General features: G+C 42.4%; 2 protein-coding genes across 3 annotated transcripts in view; one reads left to right on the top strand and one right to left on the bottom strand.

The window, feature by feature from the left end:
* The window catches only part of tiam2a (TIAM Rac1 associated GEF 2a), a gene marked incomplete in the record, with an annotated part of 117728 nt that extends 108275 nt beyond the window's left edge, over nt 1-9453 (top strand). Inside the window, 7 exon segments of the mRNA XM_036150556.1 lie at nt 1158-1276; nt 1507-1615; nt 1893-1951; nt 2074-2176; nt 2360-2453; nt 6467-6621; nt 7449-9453. Coding sequence (XP_036006449.1) covers nt 1158-1276; nt 1507-1615; nt 1893-1951; nt 2074-2176; nt 2360-2453; nt 6467-6621; nt 7449-8119 — 1310 coding nt within the window.
* Nucleotides 9454-11662: 2209 nt separating this feature from the next.
* Nucleotides 11663-14343, bottom strand: part of tfb1m (transcription factor B1, mitochondrial) — a 41716-nt gene continuing 39035 nt past the window's right edge. For both annotated transcript variants that reach the window (XM_012862104.3, XM_012862105.3), the window contains exon 8: nt 11663-12645. In XM_012862104.3, coding sequence (XP_012717558.2) covers nt 12381-12645 — 265 coding nt within the window. In that variant the 3' untranslated portion in view covers nt 11663-12380. The remainder of the gene's footprint in view (nt 12646-14343) is intronic.

Below are 14343 nucleotides of genomic sequence, written 5' to 3'. Positions count from 1 at the left end.
GACGGTTACGGCTGAGTGTCAGTAAATTCAAACATCATCGCAGACTTTATTTTAGCAGTTAAGTTCAGGAAACTAAAAGTCACATATTGAGTGGTTATATTTCATGCACTTATTTCTGTCAGTTTTAATTTCTTAATTTCAATTTCCTTGAAAGAAAGTTGAGTGGAAGGAAAAGTTGTTGTTGGAAAAGGGTACACAGACAACAGGGGTAACATCAGCCTTGATGGGCGAACCGACGACCATTCTGGGGTTTGTGGGAGATTCACAAAATGGGTCTGCCCTTCAAGAGTTATCTAGAACATGGGCTCCTGCTGTGACATTTCTTGTTAAGCGACCCCTGAACCCGAGAGTGTCTGTGCCATCTGACATAGCTAAAGAGAATAAGGACGTGACTCTGTGGTAAAAGGTCAGGAAGAACACCTCAGCATCGCCGCAGGCAGATGGCATTAATGTTATATTACATTGATGCAGTAAATCATGTAAAAGGAGCCCCAACAGGTCTGAGTGCAGATACTGTACAGGCCACGGCCATAATTCCTGTGGGTCAACATTTCTGTGGTAAATTTTAGAGTTCTACACTTGGAAACTCATTAGCTTGAAGGACATAATCATCAACATTTACAGTAACGAATGCTTGAAAATCCCTCTGCATCTGGTGATTCCATTAATGCGTTTCACTCCTTGCATTTAATGACACCAATAAATCAACATCTGGATGATTACATTTGAGATGCCGTGTAGATCCGACTTTGGTCAGTACTACAGTGTACCGGGACACTTACAGTATGTGTGATATATTAGGGGAAACATCTAATTGAATCTCATGTATGTTTGTCTTTCTTTTTTTATTTTAAAGCAAAGACAGATCAGGCCTTTAAACAATTCCTGGACGCAAGGAACCCCACTAAGCAGCACTCGTCCACCCTGGAGTCGTACTTGATTAAACCGGTGCAGAGGGTGCTTAAGTACCCCCTGCTGCTCAGAGAGCTGGTCTCCCTCACCGACGCCGACAGCGAGGAGCACTACCACCTCACCGGTAAGGAAAACGCGCACACTGTGGAGATTCTGCGCACGTTCTTACTTTGCGTGATTTGATTTAATGCATGCACTCGATCGAGCAGCAAATAAAACCCCTAATGTAACCTGTGCGCCCGCAGAGGCTCTGAAGGCCATGGAGAAGGTGGCGAGCCACATCAACGAGATGCAGAAGATCTACGAGGATTTCGGCTCCGTGTTCGACCAGCTGGTGGCGGAGCAGACGGGCCACGATAAAGAGGTGGGGTCTCCACTTCCAAATCTGTGTCCGTCGTGTCTAAGTAGTGAAGAAAAATGTAGCCTCGGCTGAATTTAAAGAGGCTTGCACCCGCCCCTTTTTCGTTAATGCTACTTGAGCTCAGCCAATCAGAAATGCATCAGAGGTTTTGTTTGCATGCGTCTCACATATCCGTGATAATCTCCGTTCTCGGCTTGCTTCCAAACCCAGTTTCCTCTTATGCCCCCTGTCAGGTCACAGAGATTTCCATGGGCGAGTTTCTCATGCATTCCTCAGCGGTCTGGCTCAACCCTCACCCGTCGCTGGGCCGCATGAGAAAAGATCCCGAAATGACCGTATTCGGTGAGTGCCGCGGCGCGCGGATGTTTGCTCCATCGAGAGCCGTGTAGAGACGAGTGCATTTGGTTTTGCTCGAGAAGTGTGAGAGGTTGTAGGTGAGCACAGCGCTCAGACCGAGACTCTCTTTGAATTTAAATATCCATAGCTGGATTGCTGATGTGTGCTTTAAGGCTTCAAACTGGCAGCTGGAATGCTTCTGCGGGTTCCCAGGAGGTATTAACAGTCAAAACTTAAGATGCTGATGTGTTTTTTTCCCCCTCTCTTGCTTTTCTCCCACCAGTCTTCAAGAAAGCAGTGATATTGGTCTACAGGGAAAACTACAAGCTGAAGAAGAAAATGGTTAGAATAGCTACTTTTATACTTCCCGTGACACAAATAGTGTGTTTGGTTTGAAAAATGTAATTTTTCCCCTTTTTCGTTCCAACGCGGCTTAGTTTTTTTTCCCTCTGCTCTCTGACCAGACGACACCTCGTTCGGCACATTGTCATGGAGATTCAGACCTGTTTAAGTTTCGGTGGCTCATCCCGCTCTCTGCACTGCAGGTCAGGCTGGGGAACACTGCAGGTAGGATGCTGACACGTTGCATCAATGCGCTTCCTTCACATCGCCCAGCTCTTGGCATTCATTCAAGTTCAACTTTCTCTCTCTCTCTGCATATCTCCTTCTGAAAGCATGAAAAACATACTTGGAAGTGTTTGATTACAAGCTCTGCCTTCATTACTTTGTCCCCTCTCTTCATTTTTTCAGGAACAGGGACGGAAAGCAGCTGCATTTGGGAGCTGATTCACTCCAGGTCTGAAGTGGAAGGGAGACCGGAGACGGTCTTCCAACTGTGCAGCAGGTCAGAGAAATTAGCATTTAGGTGGTTAATGTTCCTGTTTTCATTAATTCATAGATTAATTTAGCCATTACACTGAAGGATGCTCCACTGAAGGGCTTTTTGAAATGTATTTCTCACATTGTGACCACAATCTGAAATGTATTTTATTTATTTATTTGACAAGCCAACACAAAGTAGTGCACAATTATACCATGAGAGGAAAATTATACATGAATGTGAAAATATTTACAAGTTAAATAAAATCTGTAAACATGGAAACGGCACCTTTTACTAGTGTTGCGCCGATGCCATTTTTGGCCCTGATACTGATACCTGGCTGTGCAGTATTGGCCGATACCGATACCATCTGTTTGAAATTGATGTGTGTGTGTATATGAAGAACTGCATACTACTTGGATGTAAAATAATTGCCATCATGGCTTTGTCAAACTGCTACCTTTGTAAAGCAGGAAAAAGACTAATACAAAGTGAATGCAGTAGAACTAGTGAGTGTCGGGAGAGAGAAGGCTGCATTCAAGTGACATACAAACATCAAAATGGTATCGGTGCCCTATTTGTTGGTACTCGCCGATACAATTTAATGCTGGATCGGAGCCCCGGCCGACACTGGTATCGGTGCAACACTACCTTTTATTCTGACACCTATAACGAGAATGGAGAGTAATCTTCCAGCAGAATCATGACTCCACACCACACTTTTAAACATGTATAATATTCCTTCCACTACCGGATTAGGTTAATCAGATAAAATCCCCTTGAAATACATTGAAGGAACAATGGAAAAGCTTGAGAGGGGTATGGCGACTTCTGTGCAGCTCATATTCACATCACACACAAACTTTGAATTGGTTTATTCTGAATGCTGTGAAGGAAACAATAATTTACCACGAGACGAAAACAGTTTCCATTTAGAATATGTTTTATGTATTGACAAACAAAAAATCCTTGACCTGAATGTTAAAAAGTCCAAGCTTTCACGTGGTAGTGGCAGATTAGGTATGAATTTAAAAACTGTCTCCTACATGTTTCTTTGTTTTTTTATATATATATATATATATATATATATATTAGGGCTGGGCAACGATTAAAATATTTAATCGCGATTAATCGCCCTGATTAATCGCGATTAATCGCGATTAATCGCATTGTATTTACAAACTCCAAGAATGAATTCAAAAGTAGTGTAAAGAGCACTTTTATTTTAATGTTCTGCTGCCATATGAACAAAAGTGTTGTAACATTTGTACCACTTATTTTATACTGGATATTTTCAACCCATCTATTGAATTTAGTGCACTAGTTGATCTTTTCTTCATAAGAGAACAAGCACTGCAGCCAAAATATGGCCTTTTTTGACCTGCTGTATATTAGCCAGTCCCTAAGCTTGATGTATCATGAAACTGTTGACCTTTTGGGTTTTGTGGTTTTTATTTTATTATTACAATTTAATAATAATAATAATAATAATAATAATGTTCAGTGTTTTTTCGCTAATCCACCTCTTATATATTTCAATCCTTATGTAATTTTGTCTGTGTTGTGTGCACCTGCCTGTTGCTTTAATCCTATAAATTTCCCCGTCGTGGGATAAAAAAAGGATTAGCTAATGTTATCTTATCTTAAATAACACTTTTTAATATATGTACTGGGTTCTTTCAAGGTCTTAATTACATGTTATGTGTGGGCTCCAGTAACATCCATCCATCCATCCATCCACTGATCTACCTGGATGTTCCCTGGAGGACTGAAACGCCTCAGTCAGAGACGTCTGTGGGTCTGTCGGGGCAATGAGAGAAGTTTCGTCTCCTCTCTCCGTTTCTGGGGCTCGACGTTTTCATGTTTTTTCACGTGCTTAGATAAATTTGTTGTGTTTCCACTTAAATGAACCGGCTTTTTACAAAACATACAGCTTGATTTCATTTACGGTATTAAAATAAAGCCGAACGGTGCTACTTCCCTTGTTCATGTTTTTTCGCTGCTGCGGTCTCTCTCAGCTGTTTGTGTATTAAGTTTGTGTGAGAGCTGAGTGCGCGGGCCAGGCTGAGTCTGCGTGCTGATTGGCTGGCGCCGCTGAGCCATGTACGAGAGGGGAGGGGGGGGGGGAGAGTGCTGCCGTGACAGCGCGCTGCAGTCAGCGCGCGTGCTGACTGACACTGACTGAAAGCATGATGTGAGCAACATGCGTTAATGCGCGATAAAATAAATATCGCCGTTAATAGTCTAATGAATTAACGCGAAATTAACGCGTTAACTTGCCCAGCCCTAATATATATATATATATATATATATATATATATATATATATATATATATATATATATATATATATATATATATATATATATATAATAAAAATAACAAGCCCAAGAAATTACAATAGGTTTTCTCTTATTGCACTCATACCATGTTGGTCTAAAATGTACTGGGAATGCCTGTGCCTGTACTGGGAATCAAATATTTATTTGTGTCGGCCCCCAGAGGTGCCTTTATTTGTCAGGAAGCCTGTAAATGCCACTCCTGAATGGAAAGGTCAAACTTTGCATGTTTTCAATTGAAAATTGGGGCTCAGTCTTAGATACAAGGTGTGGAGCTGCTGCTCCTTTGGATTGACAGACTCAGTTGAGGTGGTTTTGGTATTGAATGAGGAGACCCTTTGGGACACCTCCCTTTGGCAGAGCAAACCGAGATCTTTCTAGAGGGATTAATGTCTCTTGCAACCTGGGACTAAAATGTTTTTAAAATGGTGGTTTCGGTATCGGCGAGTACCAACAAATACGGCACCGATACCATTTTGATGTTTGTATGTCACTTGAACGCAGCCTTCTCTCTCCCGACACTCACTAGTTCTACTGCATTCACTTTGTATTAGTCTTTTTCCTGCTTTACAAAGGTAGCAGTTTGACAAAGCCATGATGGCAATTATTTTACATCCAAGTAGTATGCAGTTCTTCATATACAAACACACACATCAATTTCAAACAGATGGTATCGGTATGGTATCGGTATCGGCCGATACTGCACAGCCAGGTATCGGGTATCGGTATCAGGGCCAAAAATGGTATCGGCGCAACACTACTGGTTAGACCCATAATGAAACATTTACGCTTTGTTTGGGCGCCCGACAATGCCAAACTTTGACCCGTTTCCCAATTCCTGCCACTAGGAAAACAAAACCTGCAGCATGATGCTTCCACCGCCTTTGTCTTTGTTGAGAGAGAAAAAAATAAAGTTATAGCAGTATTTCTACAAAAGTATTTATTCATATTTATTAAAATATTACTTTTTTGGGGTAATGTAAGCATGCAAAACATGAAAACTTTACACTCTTCTAAAAGTGCTGAAGATTTCAAATTTTACAGTCAAAGGCTGAATAAGGTAAATGCAAGCTTTCAGCTGAAGTTGGATGAAAGAAATTAAAACATTTTGCTGTAAATGCAACAAAATCAGCAATCCAATTTAATGCGTCAAAACATTAGTTGTCTGATGGAGAACTTTTGTCACAAGGCTTCAGGGCAGAATGGAAATCTATTTTTATAAAAGGTTAAAGCTTGAAGATGTGAAACTACATTTCAAAATCTGTTATACATTTAGTTAGCACATTTTGTAGGAATACAAGCACTTCAGTCTTATGGATGAGTTTTAAAGTCCTGCTGGAAACTAATTGCTGTTGGACAGATAAACATAAAAAACTTTACGTATAGATCAATAGAAAAGAATCAACAATATTTGAAAGGCCTTTGTTCTTCTGCAGATGCTTTGCAGTAGACTATTTGTCATGTCTGTTGCAGTCTCGGTATTTAATAATTATTTTCACAAGCTCGGTGGTGACTGAAGGCTGTGACTGCACTAGTAATTCTCATTACACGCTGTGAAATTGAAATCATCTCTAATGAATCAAATCAACCGTTTCACACACACAGGAAAGCCTCGCACCTCATCTTCTGTGTCTGGTTTTTTAAAAACTCCACTTCCTATCGCGCTCACCTGGCCCCTTTCATCCGCTCTCTCCTCAGCGTGCCGGAGAACAAGGTCAACATCATCAAGGTCATCCGCTCCATCCTGAGGGAGAACGTGAGGAGGAACATGAGGAGTGAGGGAACGTTGGAGAAGAGCTGTAAGGAGCGCCTGGTCCCTCTGTGCAAAACGTTGCCTTCCTCCGCCAAGCTAGGTGAGCATTCAGACCATTTAATGTTTGGTCTAAATATATGATTGCCTTCAAAGTCCAAAAATATGGATTTTGGCATCTTAAATTACTTAAAATAAGAAAATATTCAGATTTTGTGTTAGATACTGAGGGAAAAAAAAAGGTTTGTCTTTTAATACAATGTAAATAAATATCTAGTTTCTACTGTAGAATTCTAGTTGAAGGTTAGTGGCTGGAAAGAGGCTGAAACAATAAACTTAAGTAGGCCAATCAGAGGTAAGGACATGAGTCTAACTCGCCGTTGTTACTCCTGGACGACCTTCATGCTATCTATTCACGTTAAAGCCGTTTCCTTAGGGTGTCAGAAAGGAAGCTAAGATCTACACAGATTAAAACGAGCACGGCATCAGCCCGTTATTACCTCACTCTCATTAATCCAGTCTTCTGTGATCTCAAACGTAATCACTTCCATGAATTAACATCTTTCACGTTCAGAATCACGACAGATCACAAGTTATTTCAAATCTTCCTGGGATCCTGAATTAGCAGCAATGAGCTCCTGTAGGGACAGACACTCAGTCGACTCAGTCACATTCCCCTGATGATTTTAAGACCGTGGGACGCCACCTGGTTAGGAATACTCTTTGACTTGACCGGCGGATCACGGAGGTCATTTGTGGAGCTCTGGAAAAAGGCTCACGCCCGAGAAAGGAAGCCCATTTAAAAGTCATTAGTTTACCATTTTGAGATTTTATCTTGCTCTTAAGGTCAAATTGTATATTTTAAGTGTTTTTGTTCTGATAAGACGGCCACTAATGACCTCCATCTCTACCTTTTTATTCCTTTATCAGGATCCTCCAGGGCTTCCTGGTTGTGCAAGCAGCCGCTTGAGGTCTCCTTCGAGGCTGGGAATCCTAAGCCGGGGCCGGACTCGGACGATGGAAGCCTGAGCAGTGGAACCTGCAGTTTCTCTGGGGCTCCTCCGGCCTGCGCCTCCTCTGACTCTCGGCCCCGAGAGTCCGACCCACAGCCTCGCTCCGCCGCCGTGAAGGAGTCGGACATTTTGAGCGACGAGGACGACGACGGCTTCAGCGAGGGGGGCACGAGGAGGGACAGCGGGGACAGCGGCTCCCCGGCAAGTGCCATCGAAGCTCAGTTCCTGCATCTCAAGCTGTCGGAGGACGCCGTGTCGAAATGCAGCCTGGCACCCTGTGTCCAACCGGAGGGGATCGGGGACACCCCTGAGATCCAGCACAGGCTACTGCAGAGACACTTCGGCGGGGTTAAGAGAAAAACCAACAGCTTGAGGAAGAACGCGGGAGCGCTGCTGCACATGAAGGAGCAGAACAGGTCACTGGACAGTCAGACTGATCCAGCGTCACCGTGTGGCGTTGTGGACCTCAACACTCTGCTGGAAAGAGAGTTCAGCGTCCAAAGCCTGACATCTGTAGTGAACGAAGACTGTTTCTTTGAGCGACCCGATAGCTGTGCCGCGGACTCTGGAAACACCATGTCTACCTAGAGTCCGACACGGACGGGATAGAAAACAACCAGTGTCTGACCTACAGAGGGGGGGGCTGTCCAGAGTCCCTAGCATTACCAGCGGGGAAATCCCTGTGGCTTACAGCAGTCACTTCCAGGAAGGGTGTGAAGCTTTGCCTGAACCCAGAAGTCTGTAAGTCTGACGCCCTGCCGCAGAAGGTGAGGCGTAAACGATCTCTGGGCTGGCAGACCTGGGTTTTCCTCCTGAAGCGGTGAGGCTAAAGTATATCCGCTGCACCGGCGACTGCAACAAACCTGCCAAGCACTGATGTCCATGCGCAAGCGTTTTAGACTTTCTCAGCTTTGCCTTTTTATTCCCCCTCCCCCCTGCAAACCATCTAAAAGACGTATTACATTCCCCCCCCCACATCTCAGGCTGATTGGCAGGTTTGATTTGATTTTTGACCTCTTCTGTGAAAAAAAACTGGGGAGGATGTCCTCGACTGTCAGTCACAGAGAAGTGCTGACAGAGAGGCTGAAACTCCACCGTGTATACATAGTGACAGGGTATGGAGAACGAATCAGGTTTCCTATGCAGGCACTGTAATTATTCAGACAGGAGGTTTCCACATGAGTTCATATCGCCTGACGCATTTACTGTAACGTAACCAAACTCTGTAGATCACAGGAGCAAATTTACTTTAGGTGATCATAGACCTTATGAGCTGCACAGGTCAAACCTTTTTGGCCCATATACAAAAAAAACAACAACCTGCAAACCAATCTACACAACTAAGCCCTCTTGCTGTATTTCATGCACTAAAGTACACTGTTTGCCTATATATTTGAATAATTTTTTTTTTAAAAACTGTACAGGTTCTAATGTTATTACTGCTGTTTTTAAGTTATTTCTAGGATTATCTTCTTGGCCGAGAAGCTTTTTGGTGAAGGCTTGAACTCTTTGCTATAGATATTTGGTCAACGCAGGACTTGAAAAGACGCTAGTTTGCCGTTTCCTGACTTCATTTTTAATGCAGCAGTTTGGGTTTGGTTGAGTCACTGAAGACGGTTGGAGTTAACCGGCAATAATGTTTGAATTCCCACGTCTATCATGTTTGTAATATTTTCTAATAGTTCTGCATACGGCATTTGTGACACTGTACAGTTAAAAAAACTATGGCAGGAATTTGCAATAAAGTTTCAGATATTTTTGTAGACAGTTTTGCCATGGAATGATGTACATTTTGGGGTACTATTAAAAAGAAAAGGCAAACCACTCTTCACCATGCCTTTTGATGCTAGTATACCAATGAATGTGAACGCTCTATTCTTATGGAAATGTTTTATAAATAAAAGCTTCGTCTGTGAATGACATCTGGAGGTGAGCGTGTTCCGTTTTGCATTAGCTTCATTTTTATTGGCTGCGAGGTGAAGCAGTCCTGGGACCTGAAGTGTCTCCATTTGACGCGTACTCCCTGATTGGCTGTCATGTAGGAGTCTACATCCTCCTTTAGATGAACAAAGCCATGCTCTGGATATAATGCATAATTGTCTGACAGAAATGGGGCAAAGTTATAAGAATAGGGAAAGGTTTACTGGTGTGAGTGGATTTTATACCTTAGAATATAGAATTTAATCCTAAAGGTGAGACTTTTTTTGTTGTTGCTTGTTAAGCAAACGCAACAGAGATGATTGGGTTTGGGTTGTGCTTAGTTTCTACCGGGGGAACCTAAGGCCAGACGGGTGTAGAGATGCATCCAAGAAGTGCAGGATTGACTTTAGCAGTACTGGTTTATACATAGAAAACTAATTTTTCTACAACTTTTGTACCTGCACACTCTGATAGACATGTCTGAGCTCAAAGCGTTTTTTAACTGGATGACAGCAGCTGTCCGTCTGGTATAAAGAAAGGCTCTACTTTGTGGCATTTCCTCACCTTCTCATTGAAAACGAGCACTACTTAAAGCCAATGGATCAAAGCGTTGAAAACTAAAGGGTCCTATGGCCCCCATCCAGAATAAAAAAAAATAGAGAAATCTAAGGAAAAGGCACGAACAAGGACATGAAAACTGGCAGAGATGCACATGTCAACAGAGATATGAAAGACAAAACCAAAACAGACCTATAGCGCCTTGCAAAAGTATTCATGCTCCCTCATACAATCACATTTTATGAAATACAAACTGTATTTTAATGGAATATTATGTCATACAGCAAACTAACGTGGCAAATAAAGGTGGACAGAAAATGAGTATTGCACAACTGAAAACCTCCAAGGATATGGCCATCAAACCAAACTTACAGATCAAGCTAGGAGAGCATTTGTTAGAAAAGCAGCCAAGAGGCCCATGGTAACTTCTGTAGGAACTGCAGAGATCCAGCAAATGAAAACCACTAGCTGAGAAACCTATAAATGTTACATTTTTGCAAGACTGGCTTTCTCATGGCTTTATTCTTTCCAATGTGCAGTTTACCCCAAGTCACTTAAGGAATACAGAAAACATGTTGAAGGTTTTCTGGCCAAATGAGACCCAATGTGAATTCATTCGGTTACAAACTAAAGACCATTTGGCAAAAAAACACATCATCTTGAACACGCCATCACGCTGTGGAGATACTTTTCTTCAGCAGGGACAAGCAAGGTCAGTGGATGGTGAAGTGGATTAATTTAAATTAAATACAGGACAGTCCTGGAAGAAAACCTGTTGGAGGCTGCTGAAGAATGGGGCGGAGGTTCACCTTCCAGCGAGATGACAACACTAAACAAGCTGCCAGAGCTACAGCAGAATGGTTTAGATGGAAACGCGTTCCTGTGTAAAAATGGGCACAAATTTCAGACTGCAAGGCACACCCCAAAAGACCTACGGATGCAACGCCGGCGAAAGGAGCTTCTACAAGCTATCCACTTAGTCAATCTAAACGCACACATCAGATTTGTATTTATAAAAAACAAAAAACATCCTTTTCTGTCCCCTTCACAATCACGTGATACTTTTATGGTTTATCACATATATTTTGGTTCTATGCTGAAAATGTTCAAAGGATATAATTACTTTTGCAAGGTGCTCTCTGATGCAAATGGTCTAGTTGGAAAAAAAAAATGGCTTTGCTTGCATTTCAAGCAAATCCTAAGTATCTCTTATGTTGCTGATGCACCGAGCATGACACCTGACATCCAAAGCCCTTATAATAACAGGAAAACACTGTCCAACGAGGCGTCTGCTCGACTGCACAGCCATACCTCATTAGCGCATCACTACCCTGCTGCTCCCCTGCACGACATAATTCCTCACCATTAAAAATCAGCCGCATGTTGGCGCTTACCAAAATAAAAGCTCAGCACAGCTCTGGATTTCTTTACGAGAGGACTATAGCACATTATTCCTGCATATCTGATATGTGGATTTCCGACTGCTGCAAGAGATTATCACCCACCTCTCATCAAAACACAGTGAAGCCTTTCTCTGGCAAGTCGACCCGAGCATACCATCTGTCGCGCTGGCAGGGAGCAGCGCCGCCACGTTCTGCTGGTAAAAATCTGCTCAAACATTCAAAGAGGCGTATTTAAAACACTTCCATTGGATCTCTGAATAATAACCGCAGGTTCATGTTTATTCACCGTTTAGAATTTGCTTACAAAGTATGCCTGATTACACAAAACTCGTGGGTAACATTACATGTAGTTGGCTCGTTTACAATCGGGACACAAACAGCAGCTTACGTAATCTTTGATAAAATATTAACTGACAAAAAAAAAATGCAATAAAATAATCTAAACAAAAACACATTTTAACATTGCTTCTGATCCTTATTTTGTCCGTTCTCCTTATTTGAGCTGACAAATTCACAGCGATTTCTGCAGGCCTTTAAGCTCAGTCTCCCAAGTGACGGAGCAATACACACTTAGAGGTAAAAAGGAAAAGGAAAAAAAAAAAAAACTGTCCTGGATGTGGAGCTGCCATGTTCCCGTTCTCTAAATCACCCTGAAAGCACTGACATTTCTTTCAGCTCCCACAGGAAAAGGTGTTGGATAGAAATGAAGAAAGAAATGGGACATAAAGAGATACTCGCCAGGAGCTACTGTGGGGTAACCAGCTGCTTTCTTTCTCTTTCCAGAAACGCATGGGAGGAAAGCAGCGCTCGTGCACCAGTCGTGTGTTATTTCTCCCTGAGTTGCAGAGAGAATTGTTTAAAAATGCATGTCTATGCCAGGTGGAAATGTCAAGGCTAAGAGCAATGCGCTGTCTCTCTGTGCTAACGGAGGCTATTAGGGGGCTCCTTTTTGGTTTCCACGCTTGTTTTCAGCAAGGTGGTGGAGCACTTGCGATCTCCTTAAACGCGTCCGCTGGAGTGTGTCGATTCCTCCCCAGGTGCTTCAGCCTGAGCTCTTCTCTGAAGTCATAGCTAAAGAGGCTGGGGTCACTGGTGCAGAGGTGAGCGTAGGCCTCCGTTAAGGCCCGTATATGGGGTATGGTGAGCTCAGTGGGGCGCAGGACGGGGTCCACGTCTGCCTTACGCATCATCTCCTGCGTCAGCTCCAAGCGGCACGCCTCGGGAAACAGCTTCCTGGGGAGAGATGGTAGAGGAGGGGGGTGGGGGTGGTACAGATTCCCACTTTCAGGTGACTTTGATGTCTTAATGATCATGCAGTTTTAATGGCGTTTCAAAGTTCTAACAGAAAGAAATTATCCCTCAGCGATTACGGTTAAATCTGAGGAGTTAATTGAAATCACACAAAGAGCTGCTCATGAATGATTCATTTTTTCCCCACTGCTCCAGACGGCGTCCTGGAAAAGTATTCATACCCCTTGAATTTGTTCAGATTTTTTTCACATTACAACGGCAAATCTCAAAATGTTTCATTAGGATTTTATCTGATAGACCAACACAGACTTACTGCACAGTTGTAAAGTGGAGGCAAATTATGAATTTTAGAGCAGCAAGAAGAAAGCCATTATTGAGTTAAAGTCAGAAGATGCTCTGGTAAAGGTTTAATCTTAAGCCATGTAGGAACAGCACAAAAACGTGACATCAGATGCTCTGTCAGATGAGCCCAAAACGCAACTTCTTGGTCAACAAATGCTGAGTGGAAGAAAACACTGCACATGAAGCGCTGGTAATAGCTTTATCCAGGAAAAAAACGAGGAGTAACGTGTTAAAAATCCAACTTAACAAAAAATAATATCAGCGATCTCAATACGAGGCATTCCACTCGCCTTTTTCCCTGACACTCAAGTAGGTGGGTTAAAAAGCCAAATTACCAGATCTTCACCCATATTTAATTGACCTGCATATTGTCGAATAAACAGAAAACTAAAAGAAAACTAACATTTCCAAACCCAAACAAATGAACATCCAACATATTCCCTTAAAGATATATAGTCACGTTATATGCTTAAAAAAAAAGACCAAAAACCGTTTGATGATGCTAAAATAAGGTTATGGTTATATTCACCAAGCATCCATTCAGATAGTGTTTTGATGGTTCTTTTTGAGGCTAAATAGAACCCAGGACTTGGCACCATGAGCAGATATAAACAGACGTGGCACCATCTACCTTCAGCATCGCATAACTATCATAATACCAGTTTGCTTAATTAATAAATCAATTGTTCTACGATAGACTGGCGACCTGTCCAGGGTGTACCTCGCCTCTCGCCCATTGACAGCTGGAGATAGGCACCAGCACCCCTCATGACCTCAATAGGGATAAGCGTGTTTGAAAATGTATGGATGGATGGATAAATCAATTGTAAATAATTGAAGACCAACCGTTATTAATTAAATAAACCGATCTACAGCAACTTTAAGAGCCTCATATCAGAACATTTACATCAGTGAACTCTGCGGTCACATCTGAGCGATCGGCAGGTTTAGCGTCTGCTTCAGTGAACATCAACATTCATACTGTATTTCCAGTGACATTCCAGGCTTTTCCCTCTCGGAATCATATTTTTTTGCGTTTTTTTTTCACTGGATCTTGGAACATTCTTCATTGTTTCGCTGGAAGATGCTAATAGCCGTCAGCCGCTTCCTCGTTTTTACCCCTGCTGCGCATGTGCAGTGTTGTACTTCCGTTTTTATTATAAATAAACACAAAAGTCTTTATTTACTAAAAAACTGAGCAAAAAAAAAGAAGAAGCATAAAACACCAAAATAACAACTAATACGCCAGCTACGGATGTATAGATAAATAAAAAGTCAAATAACGTGGCTATGCACCTTTAATTTAATCTATGTCTCCTACAGCATTAGTCAAGGATC

The sequence above is a fragment of the Fundulus heteroclitus genome, chromosome 19, assembly GCF_011125445.2.
Source record: "Fundulus heteroclitus isolate FHET01 chromosome 19, MU-UCD_Fhet_4.1, whole genome shotgun sequence".
NCBI classification, from domain to species: domain Eukaryota; kingdom Metazoa; phylum Chordata; class Actinopteri; order Cyprinodontiformes; family Fundulidae; genus Fundulus; species Fundulus heteroclitus.
The sequence above is the reverse complement of the archived record's forward strand: the minus strand, read 5'-3'. Positions and strand labels throughout refer to the sequence as shown.